Here is a 23,316-nt window from a genome sequence, read left to right as displayed (position 1 = left end):
AGAGGGTCTAAACTGAGTTGTGGGACCAGAGGGTCCTCACTGAGACACATGACCGGAGGGTCCACACTGAGATGCATAACACCGGAGGGTTCATGCCGAGTTATAGCCATAAGAGGCTTATTATTTGTGTATGTGGTATTTTGAGGAACTCACTAAGCTTCGTGCTTACCGTGTAATGTGTATGTGTTTCAGGTGCCTCTTAGGACCACGGGAAGGCATCGCCATGATTGTACACACCTGCCTGAGACTATGTTGAGGATTCTGGGATTTGACTTTTATTGTGGATTTATGTTGACATTTGAGAAACTTGTGGTTTTTATGTAATATTATAATAGTTTATGTGTTTTAAAAATGAAAATTTTGGTTTGAAAATTGCGGTGTTACAGACTTCAAACCCGATTTTGGACCAGATAACCACCGAATTAGTAAAAGGTCCCCCACGCATGAGTTGTAGGAAAGAAAATTATGGTTTCCACACATGAAAAGAAACATCTGACATTTTATTATAATGAAGTCCTGAATTGCGAAGAAGAAATTTGAGAACTTTGATGGACAGATGACCGAACTTGTGATGCCAAGAGAGGATTGACTTAGCAGAGGTATTTGTTGAATTTAATATGGAAGACTGCGAAGCGAGCGGATATCAGCATAGTAGATACCATTAATGTTCACTCTTTGCATGAGATGTGCCCTCGTACGTAGGTCCTTAACCAAAAAGTGATGGGGGAAATCCAACTGAGACTTCGTAGATTTACAGAGTTTGGCAACAGAAGTGAGGTTATTGTGTAATTGAGGAACGAATAAAGCATTATTAAAGTTTAAAGGATGAGTGTAAGTAGGAAGGGTTGTGTGTCCGGTGTGAGAATAGATAAACCTTTACTATTTCCTAACACAGATTCATCAGGTCCACCATATATTGATAGAGTGTGAAATAATGCGGGGTTAGATGCAACATGATGGGATGCACCATTGTCAAACATCCACGGTGGTGTTGGTGATGTTCGTCGAGCCGGAAAGTTGTTCACCATTGAGTTTGTTGGTGAATTGATTAATAGAGTGATGTTGTTTTCCTTAAGAAAATGTGCTAGCTTCTTGTAATCTTTAGTGGCAAGACCCGAAATATGGTAATATTGACAATAAATAGTGTTTCGATTTCCTCACTAAGAGTTTTTGTTTCCACTATGTTGTCCTTGAAAACAAGATGGTCTTGCAACAGAGTTGTTGAACCCGTTTGAAGTTAAAGTGTCATTTCCTCTAGGTGTATAATGATTTGGCAATTTTGTGTATTGTTTACTGTAGCAATCAGAGGTGTTTGTTGGGTTTCTTTTAAAGTTCTTTCATGGTCCACCAATTTGTCAAAATAATCGAGGAAGGTAATGGGTGTATCTTGGATTTTTAAGGTAGATGAGGTATGGGTATAATCGTCACCGAGTTTACCTAATATATGAACAATTAGATCTTCATCGTCTATAAGGCTTTATGCTAATGCAAGTTCATCAGTAATGGTATTCATTTCATGAAGAAATTCAGTAACAGATTATGTACGTTTATGGCTGTTGGCAAGTCTGGACTTTAAGGAGATTATGTGAGATTTGGACACATTGGTATAGCTTTCGGTCGGGCGTTTGAAGGCTTGACGAGATGTCTTCGCTGAAGAGACAATTGGTTGAAAGGTGTCGGAGCAACTTTGAGGCAGGGCACCAAGAAGAATATGATCTTGGCAGAAATAAGGGAGATAAGCCAGATTAGGATTTGTGATATCTGAAAGCAGAAATTTTTGTGGGGATTCAATGGAGTCTTCGACATAACTATCTCGACCAAAACCAATTAGGGTTGCTAGAACCTATTTTCTCCAAATAAGGAAGTTGTTTTGGGTAAGATTGATTGGAAAGTGAGTGTAGGCGGTAACTTCAACCATGGTTGACGTGATGATTAAAGAAGAAGATAAGGATGGGATCGGAAGAAGAAAACTCATAGGAGCTGTAGTAGCGGACCTATGTAGAACCCAGGGGTCTAGGGCACTACTCCGATTCAGCCCTGTAATGTAAAAGAAATGTTTTTCTATTAGGTTCAACGCCTTCGTAATATGAGTGACATCCTTATTCAAATGTTCTGTGTCCACCACTAAGGAGCTGTTACAGCTCTGATACCATATAATAAAAGAGATTGTGGTGAAAAGGCTTACTTGAATTTCTAAATTACATGCCTTGTATTGGCATATGACAAAGTTAGAAGGAACACATTTATAGAAATAAATTTTCGAACTATTCTTGCTATCTTAACTGTACATATAAATATAAAACTATATATGATTTCTTCCTAAATGGCTTGTGTTGGTCCAGCGGGCTCGATATCCTTAATATTAGTCTCCCTATGGTATTAACTGATAGTCTTTCTCTTCAAGCTTGTTGGTTTATTTAGCGTCTTGTTCTCAAGCCAATGTAATTTGTTTTATATTATTTTTACTAGTAGTCTCTTACTAATCCCTTTATATATATTCAAAAAAATGTCTAAACTTGCCAAATAAATAATACATAGTACCTTCTTTGTAATCTTAGAGAAATAATTATAACAGAAATTATTATTTATATATGAATATGGTGACGGTGGGTGGTGGCGGATGTGTCGGTTATTGGTGGTGGTTGGTTGTGGAGGTGGTGGTGGTGGCGGTAGTGGTTGGTGGCGGTGGTGATGGTGGTTGGTGGTTGGTGGTGGAGCGAGGTAGCGTATTCATAGATGAATACATTTATAAACAGAAACACCACATGGGGAGAGATGCTAACAAAATACGAGTTTGAAATCCAAACGAGACCTTAATTTACAATGAGTTATGCAAGCATTCATTTGCAGTTCAACACAAGTTGCAACTCTGCTTCATTATTATCATATACTATACATCGTAGATCATATCAAAGTAGAAAGAAATTACAATATTTACCCGAAAATACTAGAAAAATAAAAGGATTGGTTAACCATCCCCAATCTTGCCATGAAAACAAGCAAATATGGGAGGATGGGAGTTTTAAGGAACAAATTATTGAACAAAGCTTATTTGTTCATCGATTTGGTACTAGTTCTTGCTTAGGTAAGTTGGGAAAGTAGAAGTTGCAGGAGGTTCTTCAAAGGTTTCCTTCCCTTTTCACAAACCTCCCTTTCATTCTAGGCCTTTTCTCAGCATTTAGTTTCCTCACTTCGTATCTTATCTTCTTCGAAAATAATCTTGTCCTTCTTTTCTCTTTATACCTTGACACTCTTGCCTCTCTTCCTCCATCGCTTCCTCCTAAGCCTCCACATAAAGGAGTATTATTCCCCATCCATTGCAAACCCTAAAAGATTATAATACTTCTCGATCAGAATACTATGTTATAAGACAAATTAATAAACGAAGGAATAGAGAGATTCAAAGAGAGATATAGAAAAAGAAAGAACCATGAAATCAGGCCAGCAACCATCAAGATTGAGTTCTGGTCGGGTTCCGTTTGTCCATGGAGATCCTTGATCAGCCCATGCACTGATCACTTCATCGTAATTAAGCCTCAAAGTTATGCTTGATTTTCTCACCATTGCTTCTTTACATTCATCATTTGACACCATTATCATATGTTCTTTTACGCCTACCACCACTTTCTTCTCCTCCTCTTTTATCATCATCGTGGATTCATGACCGAAGTCCCAATCTAGTGTTTCCCTAGTTGTATCCAAATCAAAACCTAAAATTGCTTCTCTTTCATCATCTTCAACTTTCACCTTATTTTCGTCGAAGCAAGTTCCTATAATAATGTTAGTATTATCTTCATCCTTAAAATCATAATTAGTTAACCCCAATTCTTCAATCCTACACGATGTATCATCATAACCCTTCCCTAATAAGCTTTCAACATCGGCAGCAAATTCCAGTAGCTCCATATCATCAGTTGGCAGATCAAACCCTTGAAGATCATCCAAATCACATGTCTCTTCTTGTTTGTTTTCCACTACAAAAGTCAAGCTCCTGCCTATTTCATCAGAAGTATTAAATAATTCAGTTTCAAAAGGATCAAAGACAGGCACACGATACAATAGTTCTTCTTCCTCTTCTTCTTCATCAAGTGATGATGGGTCTAAAACGCCTATTTCCGGAACTAAGGGAGCAGAAGAGTTCACTAAATCGCTCTTTCTATCTAGTTTGAGAGAGGATTTAGTCCGGAGTCGTGGGGTGCGAGCACGACGGGTGAGACCTTGGTGCCAGGTTGGTTCAGGCGAAGCTATGCCTGACCCAAAGAGCTTAGAGGAAGCAGTCTCGAGAAGGACCCTCTCATGCCGACCAGCCAACTGATTAGCCGAGTGTACTGAGGCATCACAACTTTGGCAAAGGAAAGCGTCATCAGCAGCACAATACCATCTCGCCCGCTTTCGTACGCAGCTGTCGCAAGCCCTTGCTGTCTTGCCACCAACAGCATTGGCTGTTTTCTTTCCGGCTATCATGTTCGAGGGTTTGATCTTCCAAACGACCAAAGAGAAGAGAGGAAAACGAAAAAGGAGAAAAGAAGAAGAAACAATGTTATAGATCTTTTATTAACCATATACCAAAAGAGTCAGAAGTGTAGCACAACAGCTGTTGGTAGGGAAGCATTGCATGTATATACAAGAACACTGTGGCTACAATTATTGTAGTGCTGGTCCCCAAAACTCACGACTTGTGATTACGCGACTCGAGTGGTCATCTGTAGCTTTGGTGGGGTCCAAAAAGAAGGGAAATTTAGGGATTAGGGTTTATGGGCCCACGGCATGGTCTTATCAGTTGCTGATTCGTTGAGTGATTAGAGTGATCTTAGGGTTTGCTTTCTGATTGGTGAACCTCTTTCTGAAGGATTCTTTGTAGGTCCATTTGCATGTGGGTTAGCATGGTCTTTCAATTCCCATGGGTCTTGAACACAAATTTTGGTTTTATGGAAGTAAAATTGGACCCTGTATATATACTATAACATGTGAAAATTTATTTTAATAGATATTTGGTAAAAAGAAAACTAACCGATGTTAAATTTAAATATTCATGATTTTTCATCATGAAATTATTGCTCATCAATTTTCGGCTGTTTGTTAAAAAGCCATATTGCAGGTATGTTATTAAAAAATTCATTGTCTATATTGTAACTATGATGTTATTATATGTAAGAAATGTAATTAACGATGTTTTTGTTTTCCGTAACGTAAAGATTGGAAGTACTTAAATACTTAATTAAATCACTTAAATATCTTGATACCAACTAAAACCTTTGGAAACACATAATTCAAACTTTCACCCCAATAAAACGTTTATGTTTACATTCCGGATAAATAAAAAAAAGCTTACAATCCTCGAAGCATAACAATAAACCCTTAATAAATGTAAAAATAAAAATAATAATAAAAAAATAAAAAAAAAAAATAAAAAAGCATAATGTACTAATGTCAACTTAGGTCGTTCGGAGTACCGCTTACGAACCATAAACCTGTTTAGCCTTCATCTCTATCCACCTAACCGTCATCTTCTTCCACACCAGCTTTGGTATACATATCATAACCACGAATAAATTTGTAGGAAAAGAAGAGAATAAAAAAAAGCTCATGGGTTTGTGGTTCATGCTCTCCGCCACATTCAACCACAAACACGACCCATAACAGACCACCGAGGTGGTGTTAACCTTCGTGGTGGATGCCACCTGAAGAACCAAGAGCCTTTGTGGAGAGTACTACAAAAATACATCATTTCATATTGCATTTCACTAATGATGATCTAATTAATAGGTAATTAACAAAAAAATAATTCAAAAGAAAACGGATCAAAAATTTTCAATTTAGTCTAAAATATTGTCAAACTAGTGTTGCATATCCGTGTGTTGTTCCGCACACCTTAAAAAGAATTACAGCGGTGTAATTAGTTACGAAATTGGATACTACAAATTTTTGTATTTAGGATTTCTAAAACACAAAATCTAATAGAACTTCTAAAAACAAAAAAGCTAATTTATATGCACAAAAATAAAACATGTTAAAACGTTGTAAATATCTATTTGTGGCAAAAAAAAAAAAAGTAAGTAAAAAACTATAAAAAATCATTAGAAGATATAAAAAAAATCGTTAAAAATATGAAGCTTTAAAAATAAAATAAAAATAAAACTTATAAAACAATGTGGAAATTTATTAAATAAATGTTTGAAGAGTTTGTTAAAACAAATTGTGTTAAAAATATATAAAATATAATGTATAAAAAATGTTATAAAGAAAACATGGAAAAAAATACGAAAAAAAAAATTCTAAACCTATTTTAACATTGGAATAGAAGTATAAAATTAGTAAACGGAATTCGGAAGAACAATGAATTTTTGGCTAATACTATTAAAAAAAAGTAAAAAAAAAAATGGGTTTATGTCTAAAAATATAGATAAAGCAATATTTTAAAAGTTTGGTTTTCAGTTAAATCGATGATGACCAACACCTAGTCCATCGGTTGACCATCGCGTTAACCCGATTTCTATAATTTTCATATATATATATATATATATATATATATATATATATATATATATATATATATATATATATATATATATATATATATATATATATATATATATATATATATATATATATATATATATATATATATATATATATATATATATAGGTTCAATAGAGAACAATAATTAACCAACGAATCAAGGAATCAATCTTTTTTTTCAATTTTTAGAACTCATTTTTTATCAAAAAAAAAAGCTAAAAATACAGAAATTCATAACTTTTTATCCTTTTTCCAATGATATCAAATTCGAATTTTTTTTTACGTCAAATTCACAATGTGAATTTTTGAAAACTCACAATGTGAATCCGGATTCACACGGTGAATCCAAAGAATATTTTTCAAATTCACAGTGTTAAGTGTTAATATATGAATTTAAATATTTTTAGATTTTTTTCGATAAAGAATAAGCTCCATAAATTGAATATATATATATATATATATATATATATATATATATATATATATTACTTTACAACCCGTAGCAACCATAGTTACAAAATTAATTAAACTTTCATAGTAAAAACTCTAAATTATTAGTCAGTTATTTTAAATAAATTATCAATTAAAAGATATTTTTTTAATTATATAAAATTATAATCGGTGATTCAAATAAATACGTAAAATTATATTACTTTATAATACGTATTAATTCTATTTTTTTAATCTAATGTTATTAATTGAATAGAATTAAAGTGGAAATTTAAAATTTAAAAATTAAAATAGAAAATTATTAGGTTGACAAATGGTAGGTCATTAGTTAGAATGTCATACTAGGTTATATATATTATAGTTAAAAATGAAATTTCGAAAATCTTGTAAGCAACAGAAATTGAGAAAATGCAGAAGGAATCCATTATGCGATCTCCACTTCTGTGACCCATGCATGTGTATGAAGCGTTAACCAATGAACCAACTTTTAGTTATCATTGAACTTTTTCATACAACACTTCTGCTAAATGGTTTCTTACAATTTTTACTATTTTTGCTTGCTGCAATCATCAACGACACACTTTTGCCGATTTCTTTCTCTTCATTTGTTGTTCAAATTCATTCTCTCTCCCTCCTCATCTACCCTCTTTTGTCTTCAACAGCACACACTAACCTCAATTAAAAGTGACGAAAATGTCAAAAATGTCATATTCAGCTTATGCTTATATGGATTGTGGTGCCATCAGCACCACATCATTCCGTTTTACAAAATAAAAATATATGATATTAAAATGTAACAAAAACAAGTAATTATATATATTTATAATACGTACTTTTTTAGAATTCGTTTTATTTTACAGAACTTTATTATTATTTTCATGATATAATTTCTGTAAAACTAATATATTAAATTAAATCTGTAAAACCAATAATAATGTTTTCATATATCAATCTTACCGATACCAACATGTTATAACTCATACTTTAAAACTATGTATATGAGCCCAAACTCGTAATCCGGCCCATTTAATACATTTTTATGGCTACAGACTCTACATCTATTAATTTTAGTCAATTCCAATACGTACGGCTTAATCTCATGTAGTTGCTTGACTTTATCGATCCAGATCATTTTTTTATCGACCCTAACCATTAGTGGTCCTCTTATGTTGTTTTCATACACAATGAGTTATTCGTCTCCACTTATGCATTGGTGGACGCCAACCTTTGCAAGATCATGGCCTTAAAATGGTTATAATACACATGGACCCACTCTTATGAATATGACATCATAAAATAACAAGATATGAATATGACATTTTGGCAAATAGAACAAAAAAACAAAAATTCAAAATAAATTTCAAATGTATTTTGGAATAATAATGTTTATGGCTTCAACAATCGATATACGAGTTGATACGGAGAGATCTTGTATTGAAAAACAAACGAATCTTATGGAAGTTCTCAAAATCCTTTGGAGATATGGACCTCAAAACCCATTGAATACAATTCCACTATTGTTTTCTTGTATAAAAAAATACTCAAAATACCCTTTTTAACCCTAGAATTTTACACATAAAAAGCTTTTGCATGTCGACTCTTCCTTCGGTTTCCCTTTTCTCTCCATTGCTAATTTTATTCCATTTCCTAAACAACCAAATGCAAAGAATTCAATTTCTTAATATTCTAAAACCTTCACGTTCCATTTCCTTTGATATACTATGGTTGTCAAATAAACTTTTTATGTCCTTATTTTATCTCTTTTTTTAATTATGTCTTGCATACAATATATACTTACTTGCTCTTTTCTAAACCTAACCCCCCCCCCCCCCCCCCTCCCCCCTCTCCCCTCTCCATGTATGGCATGTACTTGTTATTTAGATACTCTCGGATATACTATATGTATTTATGACATCTTTCATGTTCTGTTTCTCATGTAGTTGTTTCCACAACTAGGAGAGAAACACCCGAATTCTAATTGCGTTTTCATTCCAATAATAGTTGTTTAAACTCCAAGGAAGGATGGATTGAGGAGGGAAGTGGGATTCAAGAAAGAAATTCACGTTGAGAAGACTTGTCATGTAACACCCATTTCTTGGTATGGTTCTTCTGAATTTAATTTCATTGTTTAAGTTTTGGGGATTTTGTCTAGGCCATGACGTGGGGATAGAATGACCACGACATGGCAGTCCGGTTTAGGAAAACGTGCATTTGTGGACCATCACGACGTAGCAAGGCATTAGCCACGACGTGACGTCGGCCAAGGTTCAAAACCCTAGATTTTGGGATTAGTGTCCTATTTAAAGGCACTAACTCTTAAGGATGCCTCATTTGGTAGCCTCCATCATCTGAGAACGACCCACCCAAACTCTAGCCTTTTTGTGTGTGTTTAGAGAGTTTGAAGCCATTTTTGTGAAGCTTAGAAAAAGGAGTCCATTTTGTGGTTTAGGAGCTTAGCATTAGCTTGGATCTAGCATCTCTATCCTATTTCTAACCTTGAGGAGGTATAAATTCTCAACCTTGTCCATTGCATCGCATCCACAAGAGATTTCCTACTTATGATTTTGTTGCCACTCTAATGTTAGTGGAAATACTTTTGATACTATCACTATTATGAAAGTGATGAATGAATGTTTCGGATGAATTAAAAACAAAATTATATCTAGTATTTTTAGGACGTTACAAGTTAGTATCACAACCTTGGTTTGAGGGATTCGGACACACTTTCGGGTATGTCTGAACTCAAATTGGTATCAGAACTTTGGTTTGAGGGATTCAGACACACTCTCAGGTATGTGTGAATTCAAACTGTGGAATCGATAAATCTTTTTGTAAGTAAAACAAAATTTTCTAAAAAGATTATTACAAAGAAAGAGATATGATACATGCAATCAGTCAAGCTCAAGTAAGTGATTCCCAAAATACATATACATGAGCATTATGAATTTGTATGCTATTATGTGAGTTGCATGCTAGAATAGGAGTAAGGATAGCTTCAGAAATTGCATGATAGAATTGTCTGATATGTGTGATCCACTGTAGCCTAGGGGAAATGAATGTTATGTGCTATTTGGAGTCTAGATTGACAAAGTTAATTGATAAGTGTATGTTTAAAATTTGTATACGATTAGGATCATATAGCCCGAGAATGATTGATTTAGCCTTATTTCATTTTCCTTGTTTGATTGTGGACTTAAGTTAGAATCATTTATTTGACAGACTATTTGATCCAATATTGTGTATAATTTGCATGCATAAGGCAACAATCGGTGTCTGTAGAGATTCCTAGTAATGTAGAAGCAAGTGAGATGAGGATTCATATGAGAACCTAGGGAGTGTTGTAGTAAGATATGCATGTTATTTAGCATAGGGTTCATGAGAGTTGACGTAGTGAAGTGTAACAATTGGTAAAATCAGGCCAATATTTGTCGGTCAACAACAACAAATGTAATTGGAATTGGAACTATTATATATTTACCAACACTATTATAAACAAGTTAAGTTGTTTGTTTTTACTGTTTTTGATTTAATCCATTTATGCTTCGGTTGAGACCTAATATTTGATTTCTAGCTTTATAATATTTTTAACAATAAAACAAAATCAAACAAATGGAAACGATTGAACCGGAACTCGATTAAAGTAAAACTTGGAAGATATTTCACAAAGTTCCATGTATGGGAATTTATATCCGGTTACAACATGGCGGAAAGATGGAGTACTGAGAAAATGATCGCCTCTTTGTATACAACATGGCGGTAACTCTAGAATATTAAAAAGTCAAAAATGCCCCTGCATGCCTTGCACGTAGGGTGTTTTAACGAAGCAACTAGACAGAATGTTAAGTGAGGGACCAGGCGGGTTACGAATTTTACCATTAGGGATCATCCAAGTTAAAAATCTTGCTCAAGGACTAGACGCGCAGGTTACTCCAAACCACAAGGACCATCTGTGTAATTTACCCATTATGTCACAAAATATGACTATGAATCATCTTGTGTTAAATTGGTACATAAAATGATTTCTAGAAGTATATGTGTATTTATTATATAAATAGACTAAAATCATGTATAAAATGGATTATTGTTATTTTGTTACAAAAATGAATGTATATAAGTGATAGCGTGCCTCCTCGATACACCAAAAAATGTCAAAAGTATTGGCCACAAATCCAATCTGATCGGTCATGTTCACGGCCCGGCAACCATTCCATCCTAGAATATACGCGAGAAAATTGACAAACCACAAAGTAGCATTGGTTAACTTTAGTGATCATGCATGCACCATTACTATTGTTAAGCCAATCGCGGCTTAGGCAAGGGACAAAGATGCGATCCACCAATCATTTCCCCTGTCTCGATTGAGGCCTGACACTCCTGAGTAGGATCTGCGCCCAAATCTTTACTATAAAAGGCCATTAGCCTCTAACGGTAAAGAGGTGGAACCCTCATTCTCTAAGCCTTACGCTATATACCACACTCTCTTAAAGACTAACTTGACCATCAAAGCGTTCTCCTGGGACCTCCTCTCGGAGATCGATTGACAACATGTTTCCTATTGTGATTGCAAATCTCCACCAGAATCCATACAATCAAAGCTTAGTCACCATCTCGTAGGTCCAATATCACATCATTAGCGCCATCCATTTGTTGAGACAATGATACTAAAAGTCTCAAACACCAAACCCTAGTCATGGAAAATGAAGGAGAAGGAGGCACTAGCAACATGATGCAAATCCATATCCGGCCAATGTCATCCCTTGATTCAGTCATCACTGAAGCAAGTCGGACGACCACCCCCCATTGTTACATATGCCCCTACATCGGGGATTCCTATAAATCAATTCTAGGTACCTAATCTCACTCCGATAAGTGAACATAAATCAACTCATAACACCTCTACAACAAATACCAATTCCGATACTCTCTGACAACGCACCACAAATAGAAATGCAGCCCTACATGCATGTGCAACCAATGCCGAATTTCTAGCCGATCAACTCAACACCGACAACACGAACGACCCTGGATACACCATTCATCAGTATGGAAAATAGATCACAACATATGTTTGCCTCACCCGTCCAATTTAGTACTTCCCCCATATACTCCAACATGTCATTCTATAAGGTTCATGCACAACCATTTCCAATATTCACCAGCATGTTAAATAATGAACACTATCCAAATTTCCCAATATTCCAACACGCAGCCTTCTGATGAGAATTGTTATCGAGATTTGAGAAAGCAAAAATTGATTTGAGTAATTGAAGATTTAGAACACGAAGAGTAAATATGAATCAGATCTCATATTGATAAAGACTGATTACAACATAAGCAGAAAACAGATATCTGTTACGAAAAAATCTCTTTCTACTTCTAACCTCAGTCCCTATTTATAGGGAACATGAGTGTACAAAAAATATACTAAGTCTAGACATTTAACTTCGCATAAAGATGACTTAGTAAAATAACATAAAATGCGAAACTATACAAAACACTATATTCGACTTTTACAATTTTACATCTACATTCTCCCCCTTTGTAAACAGTCGAAGCTATTCATCCCATAAGCTTTTGAACAGCTGAGTGGATTGTCTTTCGCACTTCTCCATACCAGGAGATCACCTTCTTTAGATCTTTCTTATCTCCTTCATTGTTCTTCTTGCAATTGTTCATACGAACAATAAAGTGCGTATATTGCGAAGAATTATATCTTTCAATCTCTGAGACTTTAAACAAGAACTTCTTAGGTTTCCCTTTTGTATCTCTTCCAGAAAACACCATGCCGAACGGTTTCAGGCATATTTCCCCAACAACATATTTCAATAATGCTGATTGAGATAAAGTTTCTTCCCAAGGAACGTTTACTTCTCTTCCCAACACATTAGCCAGTTCTTCATCTGTAAGAGCCAAACAATCGAAGTAGTTGTCGATGTATGTCTTCACATGTGCGAAGCCTATCTTGAACACTTCAGTCTCAGAGCCTTTGAGATTATTTTCTTCTATATGCTTCAAAATCATATCCACTTGAATTAAATCATTGCAGTTCATTAAAGGAAAATCAGCTACCGTGAAGTCATACTGCTTGTTGTCTACTCGGATAACAAAATAACGAAAATTTTGAAGCATGTCTTCAAACAATACATCTTTCTTGATTGTCAGCACCTTTTTGATCTTCATTAAAGACCAAACTTCATCTGGATTCTTCCCCAAGATAGCATGAAATCTGATTTTCATGTGTGTATAATCATCAGGATTATCAAACTTCTCACTAATCTTGTACTGAGCAGTGATGAATAGCATTTCATTGATTGGAAAATCCAGCTGACAATTGTATAAATTCGCAATATCATAACTTCTCTTTGGCTTCTTCTCGAATTCATACATTTCCCTTTCGACAACTTTTGACTCTATAGTTTCGTAAGAGTAAAGCTTCGCAGGATCTCCTTTGTTCATCGTGGGAGGATCACTTGCCCTCTGCCTCATGATGCTTTGTACTTGCCTCATCCTTTCCAACTCTGCTTCAGCCTCAGCTTTCTTATCCTCCTTTGATTTTTCATATAAAATCCCTTTTCCTTTTCCCACCATATCTGTTTGAGGTTTTGAACTTGAACCTCCTTCTTTTTCTCCAATAACGATTCCTTTGGCAATCGTTTTTGTGGTTACTGTGGTTGAGGAAATTGGCTTCGTAAGTATGGGAAGAGTAGTTATAAGCTGAGTAGATATAACTTTTCCAACTGTCTTCGCATCCTCTTCTTTACTTAAACTTTTCTCTCCCCCTTGCACCCCTGTGAAAGCAGGTGGGGCACCCTTTGGTAGTAAAGAAGTAAAATTGGCGAGTGGGGCAAGAGCTTTCTGAAGTGCTTGTTCTAAAGTATTAATCTTTAGAGACAAGAACTCAGGAGTGAGAATTTGTGTAGTTGAAGATTGCGAAACCACCATTTTAAGCTCAGACACCAACTTGGTTAGCTGATCAAGCTTCTCCTTTGTTTCTTCGTTATGGGATTCTAGAATAGGAACATCAACAAACTTTTGTACTCTTGAAGAAACCTCCGCAATCTGCTTTTGAACTTCAGCATTTTGAGTATGAATATCCTGAAGCTCCTTCGCAAGTTCAGATTTCAACTCTTGAAGCTTATAGTTAACATCCTCCCGAACTTTCTTCACATCCTGTACAAAAAGAACATGACGTTCTTTTGCAACAACTTTCAAATCCTTGACCACTGAAGAAAAATTGATCCCTTGTGCTTGAATACGAAGCTCATTATTCTTGTCAGATTGATCAAGCTTCTCCATAATACGCTTCTCAGCACCTTTGATCATTACATCAATCTCCATTGCTGATATAGAAGACATCCTGCTGGAATCAGCTTGCGACTGAATAATAGCATTCAACTTCTGATTCAGGATTTTAAATTGTTTTCCTGTCATAAGCATATGATCAGGAATATCCTCCTCCTCTGAATCAAAATGAATGTCTTCAATTATCCCTCCAAAGGCACCTGCTTCAACTTCATTATCAGATAAAGGTTGCGAAGGTTGAGGATTTTCGGGTGATTGAGATGGAAAAAGTGTTGTAAATGGGTTTTAAAGAGCATGATCAAAAATTGATGAGGTGGTGGATAAAGTTGTAAATGGAATTGAAACTATTGGTAATGAAATAGGTAAGGAGATTAGGATTGTGGTTGCAACACCCAGGATAGGTGCCCCCGTATCAGATACGTTGACAACTGTATCAGAAATAGGTACCTCCTCAGAAACTAATTTGGTAGTGACTATTTCGAGTGGCTTGGTGAGTGGTAAGGTGGTAGAGATTTGCAAAATATGGATGATAGGTAATGAAACATTTACCGTGGATGTTACTGGTGGAGTTTCTGGTACTATTTCTTCATCAGATGATTCATTGCGAATCACCATCTTCCTTCTTTTGACGATAGTACGTTGCATGTTCTTGGCAACATCTTCAGCACTTTGCCTCTTCTTTCCTGGAGAAACCGGAGCTGGAATACTGTGAATAGTAACGCCTTTACTGCTTACCTCAGCCTTGCGAATTTTCTTCAATACCCCAGACTTAGAAGGTATTATTTCTTTCTTTGATATCGATGAAGTTTCTTCAATCTGAATATCTTCATCTTGAACTTGTTGTGAAGATGAACCTTTCGCATCCTTCTTTATGAGCTTTTTCTTCTTTGATGGAGCAGCAACATCCAATAGTACTCCAGTCTGCTCTGATTGATCAATTGTTCGCAAATATCTCACCAAGACTTTGTGAGTTTGAGATACCTTGCGAAGCATCGCATCTGGAATGCGAGCCACATGAGTAAAGATTGCTTCATCATCTTCTACTGCCTTTGGAAACTGATACAAAGAAAATTCAGCAACTTCAACATCCTCCATTACTGGAATTGCTTCTTTTTCATAGACCTTCTCCAGAATCAAGCTCCAATATCTTGCACACGAAATCCCTTTTTACGAATTTGTGTTTTCGAGACTCTTAACAAATTCCTTCCATAATTGGGTTGCATAATCAACGTTTATATCATAGTATATGCCCATAACCATGGCATATACTTCCATTCGTCCTCTATCCAGTCCAACTGATCTTCCTGTTAGGCATCTAAGAAAAATTCCAAATAAGAAATTCCATATGCACGGCAACCCAGACTTTCGAAAGTCACTGATCTTCTCAAGCTCTGGTTGATGACCCATATCGTTGAACATGTGAATGATTTGAGAGTTAACAGGTTTCACAAATGGAGGGTTGTTTGGAATCTGCAAGAATTCAACAAACATCTTCTTGGACAGTTTAACCCGTTTGTTGTTGATTAAGTTGAATGTTATCACATTTGTTGTATGATTGTATGATGCTGTTGAAGCTGCCAAGGATAACCATGTCATCGGAACAGAGAAGGAACTAAACATGGCAGTTGACAGAGGTGATCGTTTCAGGGCAACGATAAGCATCTTCAAGCCTTCAGGATAAGAAGATACATTTTGATCAACTTGATAGTTTGTGCTTTGGATTTTCATCAGGGATTGAGAAAGAACTTCATCAGTGTTGGATTGAGTGGCTGCCATTTTTAGGGTTTGAAAAAGATGAAGTTTGATCAAGGTTGAAACTTTGGAGGTTTGTGAGAGTTCTGTTTGCGTAACCGTATATAGTGTTCTTGATCCCCCTTTTATAGGTTACTCAAATTGATTTGAAATTAAAGCAGGATGCATTTAATGTTATCCGATGTGGCACCTTGAAAATCGGATCATGACTGCAAAAGATAACCATGCTTCAAAAAGTAACTGTCACATCTCCTTGAAAACCGGATAGAATACCAACCATCTTGAGTACACAGTCTGTCAAGTTTCCTGTTATAGAATCTGAACCGTTAAAACCCTTCGCATGGAGTCAAGGCTCTTTCACTTTTGGGATATAAAGTGAAGTCATATGCCAGATTTGCGAAATCATCAGTCTGAGTTGGTTTTACTCAGAACCTCAAGGATTTCGTGTGTGCATTGTGTCAACAGAATAAGATGAGAAACAAAAATTTTGGAATTTTGTGATGTCAAAAATTGAATTTGACATGAATGCAGTTAAACCCCAGGCAAAGGTTGCTTCGTTAATCATCAAGAGAGATAATCAACAGCTTGTGTAGTTTCCCGTGAATTACAATCGAATACTTGTAGAGAAGTATCGAAGGGCTTTTTTTAAAAGACATTTTGGATTGGTTTTAAATTTCATTACATATCAGCCATAACATAAGGTGAGAAATTGTAAATGAAATTACTTGTTTGACTAGTGTAGTCAGTGACAAGTTGGCTTGTGAAAATATTTATCATGACTAGGATTTGCGAATGAAACTTACACAGAAATCATATTCAAAAAAAATTTGTTCTGGATCTTGTTGGGTAACAAACATTGTTGGTTGTGAATATTTGATCAAGACCACACATGCGAATTGAATATGATTTGAAGTTTCGAAATTTTTGATACTGAAACAAAGGTTTCGTAAAAATCTGGAACAAAGTTCCCCATCAATTCCTTAAGGTATGATTTTTGGGTTTCACTTCCATCACGGACTCATGATGTTAGATCATAAACACAGACTTGTGATTTGTCTAGGTTTTGATTGGTTTGATCAAAGGCCTCAAGGACAAATCTCTTCAAAAATTTGGAGTGTAAGAATTGTTTGGTATAAAAAGATTGGATAAGAATCGAAGTGTACCTCTGTTATAATGGACAAAACAGAAAAATCTTAACTCATTTGAGAAGAGTAAGGTAGCTCTGTTGACTTATGCGAATATAAGCCTTTTTGGGAAGAAATTTTCATGTGATAATTTCATTAAGGCTTTCTTTTCACACATACAGTCTTGTTGAGGCTTTTGGTCTACATACAGCAGCATGCTTCTAGGGACATCCTAACTAGTTTTTAAAAGAAATTTGATACCTTCCCGTAGAAACACATAAGTATGACATCTTCGCATTTTAGCCCTGTATTAAATTCTCAGCACACAAAGTTGAAAGAACAAAGAAAACAAAAATATTTTTGTGATTTTTGAATTTTTCAAAATTAAAAACATAACAAAATAAAGTCTTTTTGGATTTTTAATTTTTCAAAATTAAGAACAGAACAAAATAAAATCTTTTTAGATTTTTGATTTTTCAAAATTAAGAACATAACAAAATAAAATCTTTTTGGATTTTTGATTTTTCAAAATTAAGAACATAACAAAATAAAATCTTTTTGGATTTTTGATTTTTCAAAAGTTAAAAAAAAAATTCAAAATTAGTCGTAAACCTTACCTTAGTTGTTATGATCTCAGATGCGAAAAGATGTGGATGCGAAGCCATGCGATGCCTCTTAGTTGTTATGATGTCAGATGCGAAAAGATGTGGATGCGAAGCCTCTGAATGAACAGTAACCTCTGAACAAATTTGACTCATAACTGCTGAACCAGACTTTTAGGCATGAGTTTTTGAAATTGAATTCGCATTAATCATCCCCAAACCTGCTAAAATTCTAACAAATGATTTTTCATCAAGAGGTTTTGTAAAAATATCAGCAAGTTGTTCAGTTGTTTTAACAAAATGAATTTCAATATTCCCATCTTCCACATGATCTTTGATAAAATGATATCGAAGAGCAATGTGTTTTGTCTTTGAATGTTGTACTGGATTATGACAAATGCGAATTGCACTTTGCGAATCACAATACAAATGAATCTTTTTCATGTTTATTGCATAGTCACGAAGTTGACTCTGAATCCAAATAATTTGCGAAGTGCAAGCAGCAGCAGCAATGTATTCTGCCTCAGCGGTTGATATAGCCACACAAGTTTGTTTCTTTGATTGCCAACTCACCAACATCCCATCCAATAGTTGACATCCACCACTCGTACTTTTCCTATCCAAAGTACATCCTCCTAGATCAGAATCTAAAAAAGCTTGAATGAAAAACCCCGTTTTCGTAGGATACCAAAGTCCTAAAGCAACTGTTCCCTTAAGATAGCGAAAAATATTTTTCACTGCAGTCAAATGAGGTTCTCTGGGATTAGCTTGATATCTAGCACAATTGCAAACCGAAAACATAATATCAGGTCTACTTGCAGTTAAGTACAATAAAGACCCTATCATGCTTTGATAAAGTGTTAAATCAACAGCAGGAGCATCTAACGAAGGAGTTAGTCTTGTTCCTACTGCCATTGGTACTCTGAGTTTCGTGCTATTAGACATTCCAAACTTTTCAAGCAAGTTCTTCGTATATTTTTCTTGATTGATTAAGATTCCATCCCTGTTCTGTCTTATGTTTAAGCCAAGAAAATTATTAATTTTTCCCATCATGCTCGTTTCAAACTGACTTTTCATTAGATTTTCAAATTCAATTGACAATGCTGGATCAGTTGAGCCAAAGATAATATCATCAACATAAATTTGAACACGCATTAGATGACACCCAACTTTCTTGCGAAATAATGTGGGGTCAACTGATCCTTGTTTAGATTTAGATTGTTTTAAGAAATTTGTAAGTGTTGCGTACCAGGCTCTTGGTGCTTGTTTTAATCCGTATACAGCCTTATCTAGGATGTAAACATGATTAGGATGTTCATTGCTTATAAATCCTGGTGGTTGTTCAACATACATTGTTTCTTCTAGTTCTCCATTTAAGAATGCACATTTAACATCCATTTGATAAACATCAAAGTCTTTGTGAGTTGCATAGGCTAAAAATATGCGAACTGCTTCAAGTCTTGCAACAGGTGCAAATGTTTCTTCATAGTCTATCCCTTCTTGTTGCGAATAACCTTTAACCACTAGTCTAGCTTTATTTCGAATAATATTGCCATCTTTGTCGGTTTTGTTTTTAAAAATCCATTTTAATCCGACAATTGAAACATCAGAAGGTTTAGAAACTAATCTCCAAACCTTGTTTCGTTCAAATTCAGCCAGTTCAGATTGCATAGCAACAACCCAATCTGAGTGTTCCATAGCATCTTTTACTGTCGTTGGTTCTATTTTCGAAATAAAGACACTAAACATACATAGTTCTTGGTTCGCATTCAGTACCTCATTTTTCACACGAATTTGAGCTCTAGTTAACACACCATCTTGTGGTTACCAATTACCTGTTCTTTTGGATGATTTCTTGTCCATTTCTCAAGTGGTGGAAAATTAGGATCAAATTCTAATGGTGTATCTTCAAACATATCTTCATTTTCAGATCCTGCAACAGAAAAATTATCATTTAGTTCATGAAACTCATCATTTTCATCAAGATTAATTGTCTTTGTTTCATCATGCTCCCCCTCAACATGATCTTCATCTTGATGCTCCCCCTCAAAATGATGTTCCTGTTGATTCTGCGAATGCTCCCGCTCAACTTGATGTTCCATAATTTCGTTCTCCCCCTAGAAAGTTGGCTGACTATCTTCATGAATACTCGTATGTTCCTCCTCCAAACGAATATCAGTCGTACTTTCACAAGTTATCGATGTTGTATTTATTGTTGAATCATCAGTATGTTTTGAGGATTCTGATGTTTGATTATCAGGAGCATTATTTTCTGCGTCAATTGCCCTGTCAGGAATTCCGAAAATTAAGTCATAATCAAAATCATTGATTTCAGAATTATCAATTTGAGTATTTGAATCCACAAGTATTGATTTATTTTCAAATTTACTATTCATTTGTTTAAGATAGTAATCATCAAACGTTAAATTGAAAGTTTCTTCAACTTTTCTTGTTCTTTTATTAAGCACTCTGTATGCAACTGAATTCTATGAATATCCTAAGAATATGCCTTCATCAGCTTTAGCTTGGAACTTGGACAAATTATCTTTGAGATTCATGATAAAGCACCTGCAACCAAAAACATGAAAGAATTTTACATTAGGTTTCCGATTATTGATTATTTCATATGGAGTAACATTGAATCTTCGATGAATGAATGATCGATTCTGAGTAAAACATACAGTGGATACTGCTTCTGCCCAAAGATATTGAGGTAGATTTGCATATGTTAACATGGTCATGGCTGCTTCGCATAGAGATCGATTTCTTCTTTCAACAACACCATTTTGTTGTGGAGTATATGGTGATGAGAAATTATGCGAAATGCCTTTTCTTGTGAGAAAAATATCAAGAGTTTGATTTTTAAACTCAGAACCATTATCACTTTTAATTTTTCGTACATTCTTCTTCAGACTCAGTTCAATCTTTTTGATAAAATCAATCATCGTCTAAGCAACTTCAGATTTCAACCTGAGAAAAAACACCCATGTGAATCGAGAGAAATCATCTACAACAACTAAAATATACCGCTTTTTATTGATTGTTGCAACAGTCGACGGTCCACATAAGTCAATGTGAAGAAGTTCCAATGGTTCAATGATTTTTGAATCTATCACAATCGGATGACCTTTTCGATGTTGTTTTCTTGTTCGCAAGCTACACACAAAGAATCATTGTCAAATTTTAGTACTGGTAACCCTCGAACTAAATCTTCAGTGACAAGTTTATTAATATTGCGAAAGTTCAAGTGTGACAATCTTCTATGTGAAAGCCAGTTGAGATCATTAGATGCTTTTGATAGTAAACACACAGCAGGTTTTCCCACAATTGGTTTGATGTCCAGTGTAAACATATCACCATATCTTTTGGATTTGAGAAGTATTTCATTTGACTTCGCATTTGAAATGATACTTCCTTCTTCATTAAATACAACTTGATTTCCAGTACCAACAACAAGTTGTGACACGCTTATCAAATTATGTTGAAGTCCTTCAACATAACCAACTCTGTTCACAGTGAATTTTCCATTTGTGACTTTCTCATAGCCTTTCACTTGACACTTGTGATTATTCCCAAATTTAACTACTCCTGCATTTTCCAAGCTTCTATAATCTCGCAAGTTTTCCTTTCTTCCAGTCATATGACGAGAGCAACCACTATCAATATACCATTTCGAATCATATTGCTCGTCACACATCACCTGCATTTATTGAAAGAATTTAGGAACCCAAGACTTGTTGGGTCCATCATTAGTAGAATGAAACAAATTCTTGGAATTTAAAAAACATGTTTTCACTTTGTTTGTGACAGAATCCATTATATCAACATCATCAGATCTAGATATTGAGATATATTCATTCAATAGTTTTGGATTTCCATTGATTGTAATTTTATCCTTCACAACATTCGCATTTTTGATAACTGGTTTTCATTTTTGAACTGGAACTTGCGAATGATGAGATGATGAACTAGCAGTGGAAGAGTTATTTGCGAACTTGTCAAATGCATTCTTGATTTGTTGCTCTGAAAACTTCCCACTTTGATATTTTCTTCCTTTCCCTTCAAACCATCGATTGATTGTACTTACATCAGATTTTCCTTTTGTATATGAAACTTTGGTCTGTTTTGAAACTGAAGGATTTGTAAAATTTGGTAGTTTTGGTGAAAATTTTATTTTTGTTTGAGTTGAATCTGTCAAGCTTGATGAAGTTTTCGTGAATTTGCCAACATTTTGAAACTTTTGATTATTTGCAAATTTTTGCGAATTCTCAAATTTTCGATTGTTGTCATATTTGCGAACATATGGACTTTTATCAACAAAATTTGTTTGTTTATTATAGCTCTGAAATTTAGATGATTTTGTTTTTGAAATTTGTTCTTTTTCATCTCTTGGTTTGTCATTTGACACAACTTGCCAGAAACTGCTTTTCTTTTTGAAACATTATTTTCTGTTGAATAATTTCCAACCATCAATTTGAATTCATGAGAATTTAATTTCACTTCAGCCTTTGATTTTTCAACTTTTTCAAAAATTTTGTTTGGTTTTTCACCTTTAACTACCCATTTTTGTAATGATTTTTGTTTTTGAAACATATAAGAATTTTGAGTTAAATTGTTTTCTTCTGTGTTTTGATTTGTGAAAAAACCTTCTGTGGTTGACTTTAGATTATCTTTTTCAATCATTTTGTTGAATTCAGGATGAACTTTCTCAGCATTTCCAGTAGTGACAAAAACTTGATTTGGAAAAATGGTTTTATTAGTACATACGAAATTTGGATATACCACTGTGTTGGTTTCCAAATAATGTGCGCCTTTTTCATTTAAAATTTTGTCAAATTCTTTTGTATTTTCAAACACTTGATCAACCACAACTCGTTGAGGTGTTTCATTTGAATCTTTCTTTTCTTCTCTGTTTTCTTCATTATCATCAGATTTCCAGCTTTCAACTTCCACATTATCAAACTTACAATGTTGTGAAGTTAAAGGTTTATCAATTTCATCATCTAGTATCGAATCAACAATAATTTCTTTACCTTTAATCTTAGATGTGATATTAACAATTGACAATTGAGAACAATCTACCTCTTCTTCCTCTTCTATCTCACTGATTTCACTCATATTATCTGAATTTTCATCAATATCAGCATAATTGAATTATGAGGCAAGAGTTGAATTTTCTGTTTTCTTTAAGATTTTCACTTGTTCACTCTTTGTCAAAATTTCATTGACAATGTTAACTAATTCATCAGCATTCAGAAATTCATCAATTTTGACAATACCATATGTATATCTATCATCAGGTATTTTGTCAAATTGAGCAATTGTACTTTCACAATCATAAGAAACAACATCAACTTTTTCACGTTCATATTCAAGAAAAGGTAACAGTTTCCTATGTTGTTCTTTGCTAATGTCAGAAGAATGATGTAAAGCAGTTAATTTTGCATATAGCCGTTTGGCAGAATTACAATATATGTTCCTTTGTACTAGCAACAACCTAACATCATTTATAAGATTATTCCTATCACAATCTATATTTTTGATCTGCATTTCAAGTTTTTCTACT

General features: G+C 34.6%; 1 protein-coding gene across 1 annotated transcript; it reads right to left on the bottom strand.

Moving 5' to 3' along the window:
* Window positions 1–2,843: 2,843 nt before the first annotated feature.
* Window positions 2,844–4,604, bottom strand: LOC111908198 (zinc finger protein CONSTANS-LIKE 16). The gene is made up of 2 exons (XM_023904034.3): window positions 3,430–4,604; window positions 2,844–3,326 (listed from the first exon to the last, which is right to left on the bottom strand). Exons 1-2 carry the CDS (start codon window positions 4,462–4,464, stop codon window positions 3,120–3,122), a joined length of 1,242 nt encoding a protein of 413 aa, XP_023759802.1. The 5' UTR covers window positions 4,465–4,604; the 3' UTR covers window positions 2,844–3,119.
* Window positions 4,605–23,316: the final 18,712 nt, after the last annotated feature.

The sequence above is a fragment of the Lactuca sativa genome, chromosome 7, assembly GCF_002870075.4.
Source record: "Lactuca sativa cultivar Salinas chromosome 7, Lsat_Salinas_v11, whole genome shotgun sequence".
Classification (NCBI taxonomy): Eukaryota; Viridiplantae; Streptophyta; class Magnoliopsida; order Asterales; family Asteraceae; genus Lactuca; species Lactuca sativa.
This window is presented reverse-complemented; position numbering and strand designations above follow the sequence as displayed.

What these genes read in the sequence shown, in the direction of transcription:
- LOC111908198 (XM_023904034.3), bottom strand. Translation starts at nt 4,464, where the DNA reads ATGATAGCCGGAAAGAAAACAGCCAATGCTGTTGGTGGCAAGACAGCA. An exon ending in GTTGCTGGCCTGATTTCATG is followed by an intron (nt 3,327 to 3,429) that starts GTTCTTTCTTTT and finishes ATAATCTTTTAG; the next exon opens with GGTTTGCAATGGATGGGGAA.